The 23,111-nt window shown below is 40.6% G+C and overlaps 1 protein-coding gene across 4 annotated transcripts in view; it reads right to left on the minus strand.

Annotated features, from left to right (window-relative positions):
• Dcaf5 (DDB1 and CUL4 associated factor 5) overlaps positions 1-23,111 on the minus strand; it is an 88,905-nt gene that overhangs the window by 60,144 nt on the left and 5,650 nt on the right. For 2 of the 4 annotated variants that reach the window (XM_021633512.2, XM_021633514.2), the window contains exons 2-4: positions 6,359-6,502; positions 2,307-2,343; positions 1,313-1,452 (exon numbers count right to left, since the gene is read on the minus strand). In XM_021633512.2, the coding sequence (XP_021489187.1) occupies positions 1,313-1,452; positions 2,307-2,343; positions 6,359-6,502 (321 nt within the window). Of the gene's footprint in view, positions 1-1,312; positions 1,453-2,306; positions 2,344-6,358; positions 6,503-20,671; positions 20,692-23,111 lie in introns of those variants that run through there. The other 2 variants (XM_060387774.1, XM_021633513.2) reach the window with 2 other exon arrangements.

Consider the following 23,111-nt stretch of genomic DNA (forward strand, 5'->3'; position numbering starts at 1 on the left):
AAAGAAAAATTAAAATTAAGGCAAGGCAAGGCAAGCAATAATACAGTTTCCCTTCTGGTTCATGATAATACCTGAATGGTTAGGGCAGAACTGTGTTTGACTTTGACCTCCAGTATCAAAAAAAAAAAAAAAGAAAGAAAAGAAAAGAAAAAAAGAAAGAGCCTGGTACCCCATTTTCTGTAATTGAGAGAGGACTGAGTGTTCAAGACCAACCTGAGTTACAAATTTAACACTTGAGCTGCCCTTGAATCCAGACAGTCCCTAATCAACTTGACCTGGAACTCCTGAACCCCTTTGCTCCCTGTGAGGAAAGAATCACTTTGCTACCTTGAAAGAATATTCTTCTCTGGGATCTGTTACAATCAATCAAGACAAAAACAAACAAAAAAAAGCACCTCTTCATCTATGATTTGTAAATACGGTTGTGCGCAACCCTGCGCACAGGAAGCACTTAGCCACCTCAGCCATCAGGCAATGCAGAACAGAAAATGGTCTACATGCAAGCACGATGCAGCCACAGACGCAGTCCTTTGTGAGCTGCTCTGCCAACCCCAAGGACAGGCTTCTTTATATCCTGAACCTTGAGACAGCCCATCAGTGTAAATGTCTGATATATGAGGAACACAGACTGAGGTCCTGCCAAACAAAGAAGGCAAGATAGTAACTGTGGGTTTACAAGTTACTAGTTTGATCATTACAGAGGTGGGCATGACGGTAGAACTAGAAGAAACAGCGTTTGGTGACAGTAAGAGAGAAATCACTCTTCAAGACAGAAGCTAAGAAGATGCATTTCCTGAGGAACTTGAGAGTTGATAAAACAAGTCTTCCACTCAGAAACTGAAAAAGCACCTACGGAGGTGCAGTGTTCAGTGTTCAGTGACTGCTCTTCAGCACTTGCCAACACTTTAAAATCCCACATGGAGGTGAGGGTGTGTGTTTTTTTAAACAAAAGAACAAGCTTAAAATTGTATCTGCAAGGAGTTCACAGTACCTTGCTCCTGTTCTCTGTAAACAACCCAAAATATGTGGATTGGATTGGCACCACATAAGAGGAGCCTTTGGTGGCCACCACCTACAAGGAAGCATCAAATCTTCTGCTCCTAGGGCTACTAAGTGCCAAGGTGCAGGATTTGCAGTCATGGTAGCTGTAGAATATTTGGCAAATGTGTTCCACTTCTGACTTCTCAGGGCAGGATGGCCCTCCAGTGTCACCTGTCTGTGCTGCATGTGAGAGGCCCACATTTCTTTTCTCTGGATGTTATTCAGAGATTATAAAGCAAATATACCATGAACTTGATACACAATGACCTACCTCCATGGGGAGACTCCCGGATGTCCCAAATGAGAACCCGGCCATCGTCTGAAGAACTGGCAAAAATGTTGTCATTCACTGGGCTCACTGACAAGCCATATACTGCATCTTCATGAGCAAACACATCCAGGGTCTCACTGCTGAGAAACAGAGAGGAGAAAAGCACATAGGCACATACAGGGTGCAGAGGCCCAGCTCCTGGGTTCAGTTTCTTTCATTCCCAGGAGACATTCAACCCAAATAAACCAACAAGATATGGAATTAGCTCAGAGGTAGTGTTCAAAGTATATAATATGTATGCATAAAATATGTATGTGTGTGTTTAAAGGTTTACTTTCATAAATTTCCTAATTTTCATTCTAAGAATATTTAAAAGTGACTGAGTTTTGTGTTTCCACTTATCACTTGTATGGAGATTTGAGGGTGGTACTAGATTTCCAAAAACAAAGGGGAGGTTTTAAAGCAGCTAGACCTACTGACAGCAGACGTAGAGAAGGCCTCCCAGGAGACTAGCATGGCAGTTAACAGCACCGCTCTGGCTCTGAGCTAGACAGAAGCTGGTGCACAAGTCCTGGCATCACCTGACCTTAAGTCACCTAACAGCTCTGGGCCTCTGTTCCTTCTTGTCATGGTTAAATGTTTCTTCTTGTGAAGGCTAAATGAATCAATACAAGAAAATCCTTTGAACAGTGCCTGGTACATGATAGTAAAAACTCAATAATTATGTTATATTACTATATCATTTATATTATGTACAAATAATAAACATAAAGAGGAGAATCCTTCCCTCTTATCTCTAACTGTATGCCAACTTTGCAAATCTTTTTCTTTTTCCAAATAATACTGAAACTATTATAGGAATCTTTTTTTTCTAGATAACTAACATTGTTCCATATTATTTTCTTCCAAAGTTAAAATACATGTCTAAGGAGATATTTGCCTTTGTTCATCTAAAAAATGGTCAGTCATCTTTACACATTAATAGTTTATTTACCTTTCAACATCATGGAGGATAACTTGCTCATCATTTCCTGCAAAGGAAAAAGACAGACATTTCATAGTTCCTGCAAGGTGGTGCCTTCCACATGACAATATGGAATTTTAAAGTTTCAAGGGAAAAAAACAATCATAAATTGGCAAGTTGGCTCAGTAGGTAGCAGTCTTGAAAGCCTGATTTCCTCAATTTGATCCCCAGAACCCATGGTAAAAGAGAAAAACTAATTACTAAAAGTTGTCCTACACATGTGCTGTCATACACACACACACACACACACACACACACACACACACACAATACAGCATAATACAAAATACAAAATAGGAGTGTCAGAAAAAACTGTGAAGACAATTTAAGAACGCAGGCACAGTGGTACCTGCTTGTAATCCCTACATGTGGGGGAGGTAGAGGCAGAAGGATCAGGAAGCTCAGGGCCAGCCTAGGATGCATGAGGACCTGTCTCAAAAAGACACGTTTTTTTCTAAAAAAAAAAATAAATAAAATTGAGCTGTCTTTTGTTTTTTAAATAGCAATAAAGTATAACCTGGTAACAGTTCTTAGGACGTATTATTCAGGGGGTGAGACCAAAATAAACTGTTGCCCTTCAGAAAAAGTAAATGATCAAACAGCTCACTCATCCAGACTAACCCACCCCACACCCAGCAAAGCAACCATCAACTGTAAGACTTGGAATAAAAGCTCTTAACATTTCTAGGCTTCAGCTGTCTAGGTGAACATAGGGATAATAAATATCTACTTTACTGGGCTATTATTACAAGAATACAAGCCTAGAAAAGCATTTAGAATAGAGAGAGTACTTGATAGGCCTCCAATAAATGTTTGCTTTTCTACCTCATCCTTCATAGCATTAAAATCTGATGAGTGTGATCCTAAATGATGGTAAAGCTTTCTTCTACAACTTTCTCATATATCCTTATTCTAAGAATCTAAAAACACTATATTCATGATATGCCTTCAAATGGCTTATAAAGCAAAAGACAATCAGAGCTTACATGTGTAAGACATATCCCACTCTAAATTTTCAAAGTCCTAGCTATAAATTCTCCAGTGAGTGCATACTAATGATGTATCTGAACTCAAGCTAATATCTCCCAGGTACCTAATACAATGAGGCACTGGGGACATGAGAAAAGATTCTATCCAGTCCTTTAAGAATTAAGAGTCCAACTACACAAACTAGTAGGAAGAGGAGAGTAAACTGTGAGGAAATGGGACTTTTAGCTTTAAGGACAGTATCCCCTTTATGTTCAGAGAGAAAGAATCAGACATCAAAGATACTCAAGCAACTCTAAACTCCTGCCAGTGGGACAAGGATAAGCTAGATGTGTGGCTCGGAGCTATAAACTCTGTACTCAGGAAGCAGAGGCAGGAAGATTGCCAGCCTGAGCTACATAATGAGCATTAGGCCAGGCCAACTTGGGACCCAAGTGAGATCCTGTATCAGGAAAAAATTTAGAAGGGGGGAAGGCACAAGGGGCAAATAAAAGCAACCCAATGTAACCTAAGACCCGAAGTAGTTTAGTTGGCAAGGGGACAACGGCTAGACGGGTCAACTGCATTAGGCCTTATTCTGGGAGTACTAGAGGGTCAAAGGAAAAGAGTCAATTTTCTTTTTTAATGATAATTTATGGCCAGAGAGAGATGGCTCAAAGGCAAGAGATCTGCCACACAAGCCTGGTGACCTCTGATGATCCTTGAATTCACGTAAAAGCAAAAGAACAAAATGGGTGGTGGTGGCACACACCTTTAATCCCAGCACTTGGGAGGCAGAGGCAGGTGGACCTCTTTGAGTTCCAGTGTACAAAGAGAGTTCCAGGACAGCCAGCTACATAGAAAAACCCTGTCTCAAAAAAAAAAAAAAAATTCTGAGAACACAATCAACACCAGAAAGTTGTTCTTTTACCTCTGAATACACAATGTGCCCATACATATCATGTACACACAATTAAAATTTTAAAAAGCTTCGGTATTGTTTCAGAAGTCATTCTAAAATACATAAATGAATGATAATTTGTGTAAGCATCCCAGCACTTGGGAGGCAGAGGCAAGTGGATCTTTATAAGTTAAAGGCTAGACTAGCTACAGAGAAAGTTCCAGGACAGCCAAGGCTACACAGAGAACTTGAAAAAAAAAAAAGAAGAAAAAAAATTTGTGTAAGCAATGACTTGAGAAAAAATGAGAGATCTGACTATAAAAAAAGGCAGGTTCGAGGATGACTTCTGCATCATTAGAAAAATAAGTTAAGCACAGTGGCTCACATCTGCAATCCTGGAATTCAGAAGGCAGGATATGAACAACAGGAGTTCAAAGCCAGCCTTGTCTACACAGTGAATTCAAGGCCATTATTAAGATGAACCATGTAACCAGGCATGGTAACACATGCCTGGATTCCCAATACTCAGGAGGCTAAGGCAGGGAATGTCATATGCTTAAAGCCAGCTTGGGCTACATAAGGACTTTACTGCAAAACAAAATAAAACAAAATCAAACAAAAGAAGATGAACCTTGTAAAATAACATTTTGACAAGTGAAAAATGTATGCTCAGCAGTTTCTTTTACCTTGATGTTTAAAGCTGTTGTCCCCTCCCACCCCTATTTTTGTCATGTTAAGAGTGACTCAGTGACTTGAATGTCCTAGGCAAGTGTGCTACACTGAAGTATAACCTTAACCCAGTTGGGTTCACTTAAAATGCTTCTGAAACACAGCAGAAAGCCAATTGGAAAATCTGCAGTTTAACAAGCATCAGTACTAGAAATTCTGTAGTCAGAAACACAGTGGCTAATGAAGTAGCCATCACCAAGAAGTTGGCTTACATATCAGCCAGTCCAACTGTAGCCTAACATGCTGCTTTTCAAGCCAGGGACTTTAAAAATCTTTAAAAATGAAGCAGTAGGGGCTAAAATGATAGCTCAGTGGCTAACAGTGCTTGCTATACGAACATGAGAACTGGAGCTGAAAACCTAACACAGGTATAACAGCAAGGCATCCCTCAAAGGCTCAGAGCTTCAGCACTGAAGGATCCAATGGTCTCCTTTGGCCTCTACACATGGACAAGTATATGTAAACATGCACACGCATGCATGCACATATACTCATGTAGACACACAGACACAGACACACACACACACACACACATACACAGGTGATTCCTAGGACCCATATGGTGGAAGGAGAGAACCAACATTAGCAAAGTGTCCTCTGACGTCCACATGCTTGCCATGCCACACTCCCTGAATAAATAAGTAAACGCAACTTAAAAAAAGGTTTTGTTGTTGTTATTGTTGTTTGCTTGTTTGTTTTTAAAATCAAGCCTAATGTTAGCAATGGGCCTACAATATCAGTGCTTCAAAGTAGGAGTTTAAGGCCACTCTGGGCTACTTGAGATCCTTTGTCATCAACCAAACAAACAGCAGCACAGCAGCACAGAGATGGAAAGCAAGGAAGGCAGGAAGTACCTATGATCCCAGCACTGGGGAGGGAGAGACAGAAGGTCAGCATACAAGGTCATCCTCTGCCTCAGCTATGTGTTGTGTTTCTAAAAAACAACATGGTCGACTCTTTCTTTCCAGATAAAAAATTTATACTGGAAAGATGGGTCAGGAGGTAAGAGTTTGTTACACAAGCCTGGTGACTCAAGTTCAATTTCTGGAAGTTACATAAAGATAGAAGGAGTATATACACCAACAGGCACAATTACAATTAAAAATACAGTAGAACAAAAAATAAAATCTCAGAAGAGATAAAACAGAATAGAAAGCAAAGTCAGTGTACAATATATAGTAAGGTTTTTGCCTCCTCTCTCTGCAACAAATTAGAACATGAAAAATTTTCAGCCAAAGAAAGACCAAGGAAGAAAAGGAGGGATGACGGCAGGGAGAAAAAAATATGATAGAATCCTAATCCACATGACTAAAATGCTGTAATACACAGAAGAAAAATTATAGGAAGCTCAGTAAGATGTGGAAGAAAAATACATTCTCTTGGCACTCTCTTTACTAACTTCACAAGGTAGGATGTCTCTTCTTACCTCCAGAGAAGACTTTGGTGTTTCCACTGTTGAAAGCCAAGCAGAAAATGTTGGAATGGTGCTCGCCTTTCAGCTGTATGGGTTTAACCCTGGAATGGATAGCTTGTTCCATGTGCCATAGCAGAACTCGGCGGTCATCTCCTCCTTTAGCGGGGGGCAAGAAGCTAGGGTTAAAAGTTGACATTGCAAGGCTAACACCTCAACTCCCATCCTTTCTGATTCTACACCTCCCCAACTATGGAAGATTCTGAGAGGGCACACAAATTCAGGATTTTTACCCATGAGGCACATGAACTCTAGAGCAGCCACATTCTTCCAGGAATTGTTTGGGCTTTATTTTTGTTGTTTGGTTGACTGTTTTATGTTAGTGGTAATAGAGATGGAACCCAGAGCCTTACGCATACTGGGCAATTGCTCTACCACTGGGCTACATCCCAGTCCATTTCAAGTTTTGACTTTTAAACAGTAATATAAAACTTAAAATGGACAAACACTGACACTGAGAACACTCCTTACCCAATACCATTTTGTTCATGCTGTCTTTCTTGAGACTTAGTGTTTAAATATTTATTTGCTTATTATATTTGCAAATAAATATTATTTGGAATCTTTCTAGTAAAGTCTTTTGGGAGGGGAGCAGGAAATAGCCAATAGAACCTGAACTGGTTTCTACTGCTTGCAACCAAAGAACTCTCAAGTAGTAGTTCTAGCATAAGTTTGCAAAGCAACCTTTGATGTGGTTTTAGTGACTATGGGACAGTATACAGATAACAATTAAGGGCCTGCTTGATCCTAACACTCCTACTAGAGTTGATATAACCCAGATCTCATGGAGCCCAGCTCTTACCTCTGTGTAATTTTCAGTGGTCTGAACTGCAAAAGTAATAGCATACTGTATGTGCTAGCTCCTAGAGAATAAGAATATATGTGTTCTATATATTTGCAGATGTATTAAAAAGTGTCTGGAAAGAGGAACAAACTATTAACAAAGACTAATTTGATGAAACACAAGAGAAATAGAGAGGTTGCATTTCACACACACACACACATACACACACACACAGAGAGAGAGAGAGAGAGAGAGAGAGAGAGAGAGCTGCCTCCTACTGGAGCCTGAACTCAGAACCTTGTGCATGCTATCAAGATTCAAGTGCTCATCACTGAACCTATATCCATCCCTATCTGGCTTTAAAAACATGTTTGTGTGTGTGTGTGTGCGCGCACGTGTGTGTGTATCTGCATGTGGTAATATGCACAAGAGTGCAGCTTCCTGCAGAGGCAGAGATTTTGGATCCCTTGGAGCTAAAGTTACAAATGGCTGTGCTGCCCAACAGAGGAGCTGAGGACTGAACGTGAGACCTCTTGAAGAACAGTCAATGCTCTCAACTGCTGTGCCATCTATGCAACACCTCCTGTTTGACTTTTACAAGCCAATAACATACTCTGTTGGGGGTTGTTGTAATGCTGGCCTTCAAGATCTGGTTACACCTATCCTTGTTTTGTGAACCTACCTAAGACATACCTGATTGGTTGATTAAATGGCCTATTTAATGCTCAGCCTGGGCAGAGCAGAATGGATGAGGTGTGACTAAGGTTCCCAGGCTTCCAGGATAGGAGAATCATGGGAAACAGATAAATGGAAAGAGAGGAGAAAGGATGAGATGATAGGTAAGTATACAGAAAAAAAAAAAAAAAAAAAAAAAAAAAAACACATGGGCTGAGAGAAAGGACTCCAGATGAAGAATACAAGCAAGTACCATGGGATTATGGATGGAAGGTAGCCCAAATGAGGAGGATTAAGGTGGATAGCATTGGATGGGGGCTGGGAGATAGATGAGGTTATTGAGCCACTGTAGGTGAAATATCTGCCCGGCCCAACGTAAATAAGGCAATTATGAAATCTAACAAATGTTTGTGTCTTATTTATGATAGCAGGTTAAATAACACCACGGTGATAATCTTAGCTAATAATAAACATTATATAGCCCAATACTTTTTTTTTTACTACAATACTCTTTTCCAAAATTAAAAAAAAAAAAAGCTACAAAGAACAGCAAATCACAGTAGCTCTGAGCCTCTGGCTCTCAAAAAACACAATATTAAAAAAATTCAATGAATGGAGCTGGAGAGATAGCTCAGCAGTTGGGAGCACTGGCTGCTCCTGTAGAGGGCCTGGGTTCAATACCCAGCACACACATGGCAGCTCACAACGATCTGTAATTCTAGTTCCCGAGAATATACATATGCATGCAGGCAAATTACATAAAATAAAATAAATAAATCTTTAAAAAAAAATACAATGACTGGGATATCTAAGCCAGTGGTGAAGATATGCCGTGCTAAGTAAACTATGATTTAACGCCACTTATAGCACACCCATACAAGATCATGCCACCCAGCATTAAGTCAGTGCATTTATAAGAGCCAACAGAGAAGTACCTAAAGGTCTTTGCTAGGGGGAAAATTTGGTGTAAAAGAGTATGGGCTCTAATATCCATTTGTATAAAACATTTTTTAAGCTATACAATATCAGTAATTTTGACAGTTTTGTTCTCTGTTTTGTTCTCGCTGGCACTTAAACGAATGAACCAAAAAGTAAGCGTTGGGTCTTGCTTACTGGACTGATAGTTAAGAGCAGGACAGATAAGAGCTCAGTGCCCAGCACTCCTATCAGGTGGCTCAGGATCACCTGTAACTCCAGCTCCAAGAGGATCCATCACCCTCTTGTGGTTTCCCAGGGCACTGCCCTCATGTACAAAGGCGTATGCATTTTCAGCTGAACAGTTTTTTCTTTTCAAATTTCCTAAACATTTAGTGTGTGTGTGTGTGTGTGTGTGTGTGTGTGTGTGTGTGTGTGAGACCTTTGCACCTGAAGCCTGGATTTGTGTCATCATTCAGACAGCATTATCATTAGTCACTATGGATACCTGCAGGATGATTTAATTTTGCCAAGTATTTTGAAGACAATCTTATGTAGTTCAACTTGGCCCCAAAACTTCAATGTAGCTAAAATGACCCTGAACTCCTGATCCTCTTGCCTCCATTACAGGAAACCAACAAGACATCAAATTTTGTGTGAAGCTAGGTACCAAGGCATCCTGAATGTCAGGCAAGCACTCTACGAGCTGAGCTACACCACCTGCCAGTTCTTGTAACTGAACGATGGCTGCACTTTGTTCATAGGTAGGCTAGGTCGGGTGATTTGCCAAGGCACAAAGCTGGCATTTAATGGCACTTCTTAAATCAGGAAAACTGGTCAGGGAATTAAACTGCCTGCAAGTACAGGCAGGTCTGAAGGTTTCATCTGGACTTTGCCCATTACTGCATAAAGTTGCCAAAGGTAGAACCAGGCCTTGCTGCATAGTCCTGTCATTAAAACTACTCTGGAGGCTGAGGCAGGAAGATAAAAACTTCAAAGCATTCCTAGGCTACAAACTAAGCCTGAGGTAGAATCACATCAACAGGTATCAACTTCTGCCAGCACCCTATCTTTTCCTAGTGCTTTTCTTTTGAAAGATCAATCTGTTTATTTAATTTTGTTTCCTATCTCCAAATAGGTAAGTGAGCAAACCTATTCCCCATTTTAAAGGAGTCAAAAATAAGGGCTAGGCGTGGTGGTATACGCCTGTAATCCTGGTATTTAGGAGGCTGGAGGATTAAGAAAAATTTGAAGCCATCGTGGGCTACAGAATGAGATACTGCCTCAGGAAGGAGGAAAAAAAAAGAAAATGAGGCTTGACTTGCCTTGATTACTAGCTTGGCACACTCCCAGCAATGGGTATCAAAGTTTTACTTTAATTGGATATCTAGGACCCTGTGAAATAAAGTGGTTTCTCTAGAATCAGGTAACTAGTAGTCTTGGAATATAATAAAGTTATAGCTTTAAAATCCAAACTCGATCCAGTCCTAGACAATGTCTCTAATTCCTGGGCAGAAACAGAAGAAATCTACTGCGCTCAGGTGTCCTTTCTCACCTAGTCACACTAGTCACAGAACAGTGTTGGAAAGATCCCTGAGAGATCGGTTTCTCCAATGGCCCCATTCTGCTGGTGAGGAAACACATACAAAAGAGACTATGCTCGCCAGTCCCAAGAAGCTATCACCAGTTAGAGGAAATGGGGGATTGACGTCCAACATATGTCTGCTCTTTCTAAACACTGTGGAATGATTCTAGAGAGCAGAGAAATGGTTTTTGTAGTATAAACTGTATTAAAAAAAACAAAAAACAAAAAAAAACCTAGCACAACAAAACTCACAGCTTCATAGACATAGTAATACACAAGATTTCCTTTCAAATACTATTTTAAACGAATAAACTTAAAGAGGCTACAGAGACGGTTCTGTTAGTAGAATGCTTACCAGCAGAAGGACCTGAGCTCAATCCCCATCCTCTACATTAAAAAATACCCTATAGCCAGGCAGTGGTGGTATACGTCTTTAATCCTAGCACTAGGAAAGCAGAGTAGGTGGATCTTTTGAGTTTGAGGCGAGCCTGGTCTACAGAGTGAGTTCCAGGACAGCAAGCACTACACAGAGAAACACCATCTTGAAAAACCAAAATAAATAAAATAAAAAAGTTATCAGCCAAGGGCTTGCTTGCTTCCTGCCATCATATTGGGTCCATGTTCTCCACACAAAATGCCTAGTGAAGCTATAGAAATCATCTGCTACAATTGCTACAGACTGAGGTCAAGACAGGATTTGGACTGAATCCTATGGTGTTCAGTACCAGAGCTACTAAGATTCACACATACTACACACACAAGCCCAGGTGGCAATAGCAGCAGCTCAAGTCAACAAAGAACCAGTCAGTATGGGAACAAAAGAAGGGCTGTGTCCCAACTGGGTCTTCGACATATTCCATGGATCACTAGAGGCACTACAAGGAAATCTAAGAATATCTTGTCTTCTTGTCATCACAAAACCAGATGTTTATAGGAGCCCAGCTCCAGATACCTACATATTTTTGTGGGAAGCCAACACTGAAGATTTATCTCAGCACACACAGTTGGCAACTGCTAAGAAACAAGGTCAAAATATTAAAAAAAAAAAAAAGACTCCATCTGCCCAGAGGAGAAAAGGGTTGCTGATGGTCAAGTCACAAGTAAACGTGTTGAATGCAAAGGCTATGGTGGCTCTGAAAAACAACAAGGGGGACCCTGTAAATGTTATTATGGAATTAACAATGTTAGCATCTTAAAACGAGGACCCTTTGGTTCCGCCTTTCAAAAGGCGAACTACAAACCAGGAGTGTGGGGCACACCTTAGGCAGAGACAGATGGATCTCTAAATTCAAGGCCAGCCGGATCTATAACAGTGTGTTCCAGGTCCCAGAAAGGGCTACACAGTGAGACCCTGTCAGGAAAAAAAAAAGTGGAATTACAGCTTGGTTTGAAATGTGCACTATTTATATCACCAACAGAGTTATGGCTTCTTGTGGGGTGAGTGTTAGGAGCGGGTACAGTGGTGGCATACACTTGTAACCGCAGTGCCCAGCAGGTGGAGAAAGGACAATCCTGGAGCTTGCCGGCCAGCCTGCCAGCACAGCCAAATTGGTGAGCTTAGGTTCAGTAGGAGAGTATCTCAAACAATGAGGTGGAGAGTGATGAAGGAATACACCCAACAGGGACTTCTGGTCTCCACAGGCACAAGCACTCACACAACTACACAGATGCAGGTGCATATGAACACACATACATATGCACATACAAGTGGGATAAACAAAGTAACTTTTGAAGAAAAAGGGAAGTATCAGCATGAGTGGCATCCTTTAAATATGATGAAAATCAAAAAAGCAAAGCTCAAACTTCTGAAATTTAGAGAACAAATTACCAGCCTGCCTCTAATCTGAGGCAGTCACTCCCAAATGCAAACACTGTAAATACAGAATAATCTCAAAAGCACAGAAAAACTATGTTTTAAGTTAAAAGGTTACAAAATAATCAGGTACACTGTAACCAGACCAAAGGAAGACTACACAACAACCAAAATTTAAGATAAAGGTGTTCAAACATCTTTAGAGGATTATTTGGTGATATATAACAAATGTATTTATTCTTCTGATTCTTTGAGACAGAATCTTAGGTATTCCAGACAAGTCTCAAACTGAGTATGTGGCTGAAGCTAGTCTTTGAGCCCACTTTTCAAAGGGGCAAGGATTATAGGAGCATACCACCTTACCAAACTACACAACATATTTTTAAAATACAAAAAAATATTCATACTCATTGGTTCAAATTATATTTCTAAAGAAAGATTTGGTCTAAAGGAAAAATTAATTTCCAAGATGATCTAGCTACAAGGAGCATGAAAAAAAGCAGAAATTAAGTAGAACAAGAACTGATAAAAATTTAACATAGTCGTTTAACAACATATGATGCTGTCATAATGTACTTTAGGACGGCTGGTCTCAAAGTTTTGGATGGACTTCAGAAAGTCTGCGAAGCCAGAATAATTGTTCTTTTTTTCCTTGTTAGTGTACCGAGAGCTGAGCCCAGGGCCTGAGGTTGTTAGAAAAACACCACCACCCCTTTTGTACTTGACAGAGTCTCACTAAGATGGCTGGTCTAGAGAATTCTTAAAAATCTTCATGCCTCACCCTCTCAAATAGCTGGGACTGTAAGTATGTTTCAACAACAAATTTTTATTTGCTTTATCAAAAGAAAACTGTGCATAAGGAGGCATTCAAGAGTATAGAGAGCTGTCGTGGTTACTGTTCTATTGCTAAGACACTATGAAAGCATTTAGTTAAGGACATGATTACAGTTTCAGAAGGTGAGTCCTTGACCATCCTGAAAGGGAAGGTGGAAACAGGCAGGCAGGCATGACTCTGGAGCAACAGCTAAAAGCTGACATCTAATCTTCAAGTCCAAGGCAGAGAGAGACTAGGCCTGCGTTGGCTTTTGGAACACCAAAGCCCACTCCCAGTGACATGCCTCCTCCAACAAAGCCAAACCTCCTAATCCTTCCTGGATAGTCCAACTGGGGTTATTCTTATTCACACCACCAGATTCCACTCCCTGACCCCCACAGGCCTATAGCCATACCATAATATAAAACGCATGAAGTATAACTCTAAAAATTCTCCATAGTCTTTCACAGTCTCAAGATTAGTTACAAGTCCTAAATCTCTTCTGAGACTCAAAGCAAACCTTTTTTTGTTTGTTTGTTTGTTTGTTTTTCAAGACAGGGTTCCTCTGTGTATCCCTGGGTGTCCTGGAACTGTCTATAGACCAGGTTGTCCTGGAACACAGAGATCTGCCTGCCTCTGCCTCCCAAGTGCATCAAGGCAAACTCTTTTTAACTGTAACCCTCAGGGGGGAAAAAAATCAAAAAGAAAATTACGAACTTCCAATGTAAAGTGGCACAGAATACACATTATCATTCCAAAAGGGAGAAAGGTGACATAGGTAGGAAATACTGTACCAAAGCAAGACTGAAACCCATCAGGTCAAACTCAAAGTCCTGAAACTCCATGTCTGATGTCATAGGACTTTTAGATGGTCCTTCAAATTTCCCACTCCTTTCAGATCTGTTGACTGCAACACACCACTCTCTTGCGCTGGCTCCACACCCTGTCTGCAGCATTCCTTGGCAGGTACCTAATGGCTCTGGCATCTCCATCATCTTGGTGCCTCCAATGAAATCCAGGCTTCACCTTCACAGCCTCATTCCATGGTCTCTGAGCCGCTACACAGACCCCTACCCTGCCACACACCTGGCCTCAGCAGCTTTCCTGAACTGTGGAGGAAGATTCCATAATTCCTTTAGGCCTGTATCCTTGGCTTTAAAGCCAAAACCACTCTGGTCAAAGCTGCCAAATTCTGCTTGTTTGGGATGGAATCCAGCCCCAAAAGGCATTACATTTACATAGATTTGACTTGTTGATGCTTTCCTTTGTTAAATTACTTTCCTTTGGTTTAAAAGATTCCTTAGGCATTTCACAACCTGGAAGCTTAGCTTGAATGGGGTCTTGTCCTGAGAGCCCTCTATCTCCCTGAGTGCTGGGATTATAGGTGTACACCACTGTGCCCAGCCTGAGAGCACAACTCTCTTTACTCATTTAGTTAACAGGCCTTTCTTTAAATTTCTCATCTCCTTGAGCACAGGACTTGGTTCCAACATTACTTTTCCTGGTGTTCTTACTCTCCTGAACTATATAGTTTGAATGTTTTGCCCTGCTTGTTCTTTTTCATTACCGATCTGCACAGCAGTGATTACTAATAACCACATGACACGGTTCATATCAGGTTGTCTTGAAATCTCCTCTGCCAGTGACATTAGTCCAAAACTCTTCCTCAAGTTAACATCTGGCAGGACAAGGGCAAAAGGCAGCCATATTCTTTGCCAACTCACTACAAGAATGGTCTCTAGCCTAGCTGCTAATATCATTCCATTCTGAAATCTTGAACTGGGCTTTCATAGCCTACATTGCTGTCGGCACACATTGTCTTCCACGCTCACGCTAGGGCTCATTAAACAGATGATCTGTTTCTTCGTAAAAACCTCACTAACCTATGACATAAAAAAATTATTGCTCTGAACTTATAAGGAGCTTGTGGAATAAAAGACAGATAAAAATATTACTTTGAACTTATAATGAACTGTGGTGCTACAAAATAGATAAAGACTATTTAATTAGGTATGAGCCTTAATGGAAAGGCATGTAAACAATTATCTTGTTTAAATCCTTAAACCATGCTAACCTTGAACCTTGATAACCTATAACCTAAAGAACTATTGCTTTGAGTTTACAATGTACTTGTGGAATGAAGTGATAGATAAGAAATGTTTAGTTAGGCACAAGTGATCAATAATCCTTCTGTAATTTCCTCTATGCAACAACTTTATCAGTTTCTGTGATAATTGCTTTTATGGCTATTAGGTAACTTTTCTTATGGCATAGAGAGTTTTATCATAAAGGGTATGAAAGGAACCAAAAAATAATAAATGTTGGTTGGAGGCTGTGGGGTTTACTCCATCCACCATATATGTATGTATATAAATATATATGTATATATATGTGTGTGTGTGTGTGTGTGTGTGCATACATGTATATATGTAAGGTTGGTTGCTGGAGCCTACTCATCAGAGCTTTGCTCCATCCACCAAATATGTATCTGTCTGTCTGTCTGATTGTATATACATATATGCATGTATGTAGGTATGTGTAAATTTGTTGAAGCATGCTGGAGCCTGCCTTTGCTTCATCCGTCAAGTCTGTGAATTTCTCTCTTTTCTTTCTGTGTCATCTGGCTATCATCAGTGGCCCACAGGTCATTAGCGGCAGCCCAAGCCGGATGCCATCAGCTCTGATCTCTCAGTGCTCACTCCTACCAGTGGCAGTTAAGCCAGGTGCCATTAGCACTGGCTTCTAAAGAGTTACTTGAGTTCCACAGTCACAAACAGTGCTGGCCCAGAGATGCCAGAAGCTATCTGCTCTGTTAAAGAGATAAGAGAGGCTGGGCACAGTGGTGTACACCTATAATCCCAGCACTCAGGGAGATAGAGGGCGGCGGATGGCTGTTAGTTCGAGGCCAGCCTAGTCTACAAGGCCAATTCAGAACAGCCAAGGCTACATGGAGAAACCCTGCCTGGAAAAAAAAAAGGTTAAAGAGAGTTTTAGAGTTTCTTGCTGTGATCGGCACTAATAGCGAGAGAACCACAAGCTCCAGTTATTAAAGAACTAAAGAAAGTTTCAGAGTTTCTTGTCAATTATCTACATCCCACCTCAGTTTACCCTGGTCTTTGACACTCTGCTTCTAACTTCTGTCTTAGTTTCTGTTCTATTGCTGTAAAGAGACATCATGACCAAAGCAACTTACAAAAGAAAGCATTTAATTTGGGGCTCTTATAGTTTCAGAAGGTAAGTTTATGATCATTGTGGTGGAAAGAATAGAGTCAGACAAACAGATGTGGTGATGAAGCAGCAGTAGTTGAGAGCTGGTGAAAGCTTTAAAACCTCAAAGCTCACTCCCATTGGCACACCTCCTCCAACAAGGCCATACCTCCTAATCCTCAACAGTCCATCAACTAGGAACCAAACATTCACATGTATGAGCCAATGGAAGCCATTCTCATTCAAACTACCACAAGGTCAGAAGGCAAAACTGAGGCTATCAAGGACTGATATCCAGGACTCAAACTAAGGATATCAAGCACGGCAAGCCCTTTTGGCACCTCACCAGCCAATTTTCTTTTTAAATTGTATTGACACTGTACTGACAGTAAAAAAGTAACGATGGATAAACCACTGATACCTCAGTGCTGATTAGAGTAATGACACGGATTTTACTGGTCTCAGCGTATTCTTTATAATACATATGCTTATTTATTTAATTTTCTGTGTACAAGTCTTTTGCCTTGAGGTGCATATGTGTACTATGAGTGTGGCGTGGTGCCCTTCAGAGGTCAGAAGACATCAGAGCCCTTGGAACTATAGTCATGATGGTGGGAAGGCAGCAGGTGGTGCTAGGTACCAAAGCCTGGTCCTCTGCAAGGGCAGTAAGTGTTCTCTTCCAGACTCATCTCTCCAGTCCCTCATTAGCTCACTTAGAGCTGCTAATTACTTGCAGTAAAACAAAACAAAATTTTAAAATGCCATCTTCATTTAACACGTCCTTGATGAAACAGTAGAAATAATGAAATCAAATTCTAAGCACAGGATACACCCTAATACTCTTTATGATAAAACTCAAAGTACTCAATAAGACACATACATAGAACAATGAGTTCCACAGCACATGCTGAACTGGGTGTCTTTTTCATTGCTACCATTTTTCTTTTCAACTGAAACAGACTGACAAGACCTAGGGACTTGGCAATATTTTCTCAAAATAAACCAGATAAGCCTGTGATCTCAAACTAATCATCATCATCATCATCATCATCATCATCATCATCATCATCATCATCTAGCAGTTATCTATAGCCAGTGATAAAATTAAACTTTTCAAATGAAAATTTCAAAAACCCTTGAATTTGCCACAGTGAACTCAACTACTTGTTACTGTTTGAAGATTTTTCTGATGACATTTGTGAGAATACTAATGAAGTGATTTAAATGTTTTAAGGAGCAGTGAAACAGCTCAGTGGATAAGGGCACTTGCTGCTAAGCAAGTTGTCCTCTGACACTCTGCACATAAAAATAAATAAATAAAATAAAGCAGTGTGGCCCACTTGACAGAGTGCTTGTCTTGGGTTTAATTCCCAGCAGAAATGTGGTATGCTGGCACATCTCTGCAATACCAATACTCAGGAGGTAGAAGCAGAAGATGAAAAGTTTAAGGTCATCCTAAGCCAGCTTGGGATACATGAGAGTCCAAGTTTAAAAAACAAAAACAAAAACAAAAACAAAAGACCTGGGCAGTGGTAGTGCATATCTTGAATCTCAGCCCTTGGGAGACAGAAGCAGGTGGATCTCTGAGTTCAAGGCCAGCCTGGTCTACACAGAGAGCTCCAGGACAACCACAGCTACATAGAAGTCCTGTCTCAAAAGACAAAACAAAACAACAACAAATTAACTTTAAGACTGTGTAATGGAAGGCATATACCTACAGTCCCAGCACTCAGGAGGTGAAGGTGGGAGGACATTGAGTTCAAGGCCAGTCTATGGGAATAAATTGTGAGTTTTGGACTAGCATGGGCTCCATCCCAAGATCTTATCTCCAAGCTAAATAAACAGACATAGAAACGCACACACACACTCACACACATACATGTCTATTTAAATGGGTATCTAAACTTTTTCAATTTTAATTCTAATGCAATAAAATCATAAAGACAACCCAAATTTTAGTTTTTCTGAGATCTTCATGATTTCAATGTAAAAAAATGTTGAGACCAGAAGTTTGGGATTTTGTTTTATAGCAATTTTTTTTTAACCCAACTGATTTTGACTCCCATGGTACTGGGCATAGCTACAGTCATTTTTTGCTTGTTACAAACAGGAACTATTATTACCACAGGAACATACCGAGAAAAGGCTAGAGAGGCTGCTACTGTGCACAGGACAGCCCACCATAACAAAATACATTCAGCCCCAAACACTGCTGAGTGAAGAAAACATTCTTCAGACTAGTCAATAACATATGAAGAAAATATTCACTTTAATTAGAAAATGTTACAAAACAATGGACATGACATCATTTCAATTTTATTTTTAAAACCTACAAAAATCTGGGTGTGGTGGTACATGCCTAAGCGTAGTACTGAAGAAGTACAGACAGACCATCACGAGTTCAAGACCCAGCTGTAGTTACATGGTGCACTCAAGGCCAGTCTGAGCTTTATGACCTCACCTAAAAATAAAAAAATGTAAACCAGAGCTGGCATGGTGGCACACACCTGTATATGAGCACTAGGGAGGCTGACAGGAAAGAACAGATTATGAGGTCAGCCTAGGCTACACAATGAGATCCTGCCCCAAATGAAGGGATTCCTGGGCAACGGGGATGCACACCTGGACATAATGTCTTAGTTACTTTCTACTGCTTTGATACAACACCATAACCAAGGAGATTTATAAAAGGAAGCATTTGATTTGATTTGATTTGATTTGATTTGATTTGATTTGATTTGATTTGGCTTACAGTCTCAGAGGATTCAAGTCCATGATGATAGAGCAAAGAAACAGTTACTATCTTGATCTACAACTACAAGGCAGAGAGAGAATTACTGGGAATCACAGATGTCTCTGGAAACCTAAAAGCCTACTCCCGGTGACACACTCTTTCAACAAGGCCATGCCTCTTCATTCTTCCCAAACTGTTTACCAACTGGAAACCAAATATTCAAATATGATAAGCCTATGGGGACCATTCTTATTCAAACCACTATGCATCCATTCGTAGCACTCCAAAGATGGACCCAGGAGAATCAGGAGTTTAAGGGCAACCTCAGCTACAAATATAGTAAGAAGCTAGCCTGAGCTATGAGACATTGGTTCCAAAACAAAACAAAAAAACCCTAATATACACAAAAAGGCTAAAAATATGTTCCAGATATTAACAATAGTCATCCAAAGTAGGAAGAATAATTTTTCCTTTTTTTACTGTTAGTTAAATGTATATGTGCATCTCTATGCCACATCTGTACAGGTGCAGGCAGAAGCCAGAAAAGAACATTAGATCCCTTTGAGCTGGAGGTACAGGAGGCTGGAAGCTGTCCGATGTGGGTGCTGGGAACTGAACTCTGATCCTCTGGGAGAGCAGCAAGTACTCTTAACCACTGAGTCATCTTGCCAGGCAGCCCCCAGGAATTACATTTTCTTTAAATCAAATTTCCTATCATTAGCAAAATATCTGCAAAAACTATAAATGAAAGCTGGGGGTAGGGCTCAATGAAAGAATCCTTGCCTAGTGACTTCAATCTCCAACTCCACTCCAGCCCCCAACACACCCAGACACCCAGACATCCAGACACACACACACCAAAAACCATAAGGGTGGGCAAGATGTTCCAGCAAGTAGAAATGCTTTCTCAAAGACCTCATGACCTGAGTTCAGGCCTCAGACCCTCAAAGGTAGAAGGGAAGAACTGATTTCCAAGAGATGTCCTCTGCTATCCACACGTATGACATGACACTTGAGTGCCCACATTTATATATGCACAGAAAATAAACAAATTTTTAAAGGTACACAGCTTTAGTCCCAGCATTCAAAAGACAGAGGCAACTGTATACCTGCATGTTCAAGACCAGCCCAGGCAACAAAGTGAGACTATGTTTCAAAACAAGCAAAAATAACAAATGGATGGGAGGATTCTTGTAACTGTCATATTCTGATAACTACTGTGAATGTCTTATTGAATTATACAAGTCAAGCATAGCATTGCTGACATTAAAAACAAAAAAAAAAACCAAAAAAACAAACGCAATTAGAATAGAGCTAGACACTGAAAACAGTTTTTTCAGTGACTAAACAGTAAGGAACCATGGAGAGGCTACTTGGAATAGTAAGTGTTGCAATGCCCAGACCACAAGGCCATTGTGCTTTCCAAGGTCTTCTAATTACACCAGACATTCCAATCCATACCTCCTGAACAGTTTATGACTTCATTTTTGTATATAAGATCACTGTCTGCCTACATTTTTACAAAACTGTGCAAAGGAAAAATTAGTGCCATAAAGCTTATTTTTTTCTTAACAACTCTAAGATTGAATCAACATAGACCCCCTCCAGCCACTACCCACCCACCAATACTCTGAAACTAAATCAAAGCTGTCAAATATCCAAATTTCAGTTGTTCTAGCCAGAGTGCATTATAACAAAAAACAATAAAGTGCACTATCAAGAATGGATCAGAGGCCCATACCTGTGAGCCCAGCACCTGGGCAGGCAGAGGCAGGCAGATCTCAGTGAGTTCAAGGCCAAGCTGGTCTATAGAGACAGTCCAGGACAGCCAAGGGTACACAGAGAAACCCTGTCTTGAAAAAACAACAACAAGGATCAGTAGACCTAGACCCCCTACGCAGATGTAGCTGATAACAGCTCAGGCTTCATTTGGGTTCCCTGGTAAGGGGAGCAGAGGGTGTGGGAGGGAGCGAGGGGAGGTGAGAAAGGGAGAAGAGGGGCTGTTGCCTGCTTTTCGATCACACCCCCACCCCCCCCGCAAAGGGCTGCCTCGTCAGACTACAGGTCCTGATGGGACTTGATGAGCTGGGGTAGGTTGGGGGGCACCCTTTTTCTGAGGAATAAAGGAGGAGGAATGGTGGAAAAGGCAGGGAAGGTGGGACTAGGAAAAGAGGAGGGAACGGGTTATGATCAGGATGTAAATGAATGAATGAATGAATGATTTTTTTTAAAGCTTTATTTTTTTTCTCAAAATTTAGAATGATTCCCCTACTCTATACCTAATAAAGCTAAAAACTATAACTCAAAAAAAAAAAAAAAAGGCTCAGTGGGTAAAGGCACTTGCTGTACAAGCCTGGAGACATGAGTTCAATACCTGAGACCCATACAGAAGTGGAAGGAGAAAACCAACTCCACAAAAATTGCCCTCTGACCCTGATACACATTTTGGGAACCAAACTCAAGCATCATGCTTGCACATGCACACATGAACACATGTGCACAAAATAACTCTTAAAGTATTCTTAACCAAGCCATCAAACTCAGTCAAGTTACCCAACAATGAGAAAGATAATCCTCAGGGCTTCAAACTAGGTAGTGAGGTCAAGTGGTACAACTAGAATTTAGATAAAGACTTGAAAGGGAATTCGGAATTAAAAAAAAAAAAAAAAGCTATGTAACCTAATTTTGACAGGCATCCTCCTCCTGAGCCATGTGTGGTGGCCTAAGTCTATAATCCCAACACTAAAAAGGTTAAAAGGAGGGTCATAAATTCAAGGTCATTCTCAGCTACATAGTGAGTTCAAAGCCTACCTGAACTTCATAAAACCAGCCTTAAGAATGAAAAACAAATTCCTCTTCTTGACTAATATTCTAGGAAGGAAACAAAGACTGTCCAAAGTAAGAAGTACAGCTCAGCCTCACGCTGGAGACTCAGCCGGAGAGAATGCCCAACTCTATCCCGCAAAATTTCCCCTTATGGGGCACTACTAATTTAACACAAACAACTATGAAACTACAAAGAGACTATACTGGCAAAGGAACCCACTAAGAGAGCTGACACTACTTGAGCAGGTCTTTGTTTTTGCTCATCTGCGAGGTTCAAATGAAACAGCAACTGTAGCAGCAATAGGACCTCTAGACAAGAGCCAGGACTAAGCCCCTGGGGTCAGTCTTCATCCCAACCCCGGGATACTGTTGACCTTACTCCATGGATGAGGAGAGAGACAGGATCAATAAATGACTTGTCAAAGGCAGCCAAGTTAGCAAGAGTGGAACATCTCAGACTCTCTTCATAACTACAGATTCCTGTAACCAATGATGTTGACGGTTCATGTATATGGAGCAAACTAAATGGCTATCTCCCTTTATAAAACATGACCAAACAACTAAATGTCTCTCCTCACTCACAGCTCTTCAATTGGAACCTGAAAAGCTTCTAAAAGTACTTTTCTTAACACTTAGTCATAAACACCAGAATGAGATAATAATCTCACTGAAATATAAAATTTATTACATATGGGCTCCTAACCCACTAGCTCTACAGAGTCCAATGCCTCAGACCTCAATGAAGGAGAGAGATTACAACAAATTCTCATTACCAATGAGCAGAAACTCCTTTTTCAACTGCTAAGATTCTGCTTATACAAACCTTCACACTTATAAAATATAAGAGGTGCTGGAGGGGTGGCTCGGCAGTTAAGAGCACTCACTGGCTGGCTTTCCAGAAGGCTGTGTTTATTTCCCAGCACCCACAGGCGGCTCCAACCATCTGTACCTCCAGTTCAGGAGATCTGCCTCCCTCTTCTGGCCTCTGGGCACCAGGCAAAAGTGATGCAGACACACACATGCAGCAAAACACTCATACATGCAAACTAAATAAAATATTTAAGAAGCCAATTTTATAATCCATGTCAGACACATACAGAGCTATTTTCTAATTGGCCTTCTAAACAAATCTCAAAGATGTTTGACTTAAAGGCTACTCACACATCCAAAGAGTTATGGATGATTCTAAGTAGCCATGTGAGTGCTAGAAACTAAACCCGCGGTTTTTGCATGAACAGCCAGTGCTTTTAACCACTGAGCCATCTCCCTAGCTGTATAAACCCTACTTTTTAGAAGTCTAGTTTATGCTTTATTAGTTTTATATGTGTGTGTATGTATGTATACATCATCAGTAT

The sequence above is a fragment of the Meriones unguiculatus genome, chromosome 7 (genome assembly GCF_030254825.1).
Source record: "Meriones unguiculatus strain TT.TT164.6M chromosome 7, Bangor_MerUng_6.1, whole genome shotgun sequence".
In the NCBI taxonomy this organism is placed as follows: domain Eukaryota; kingdom Metazoa; phylum Chordata; class Mammalia; order Rodentia; family Muridae; genus Meriones; species Meriones unguiculatus.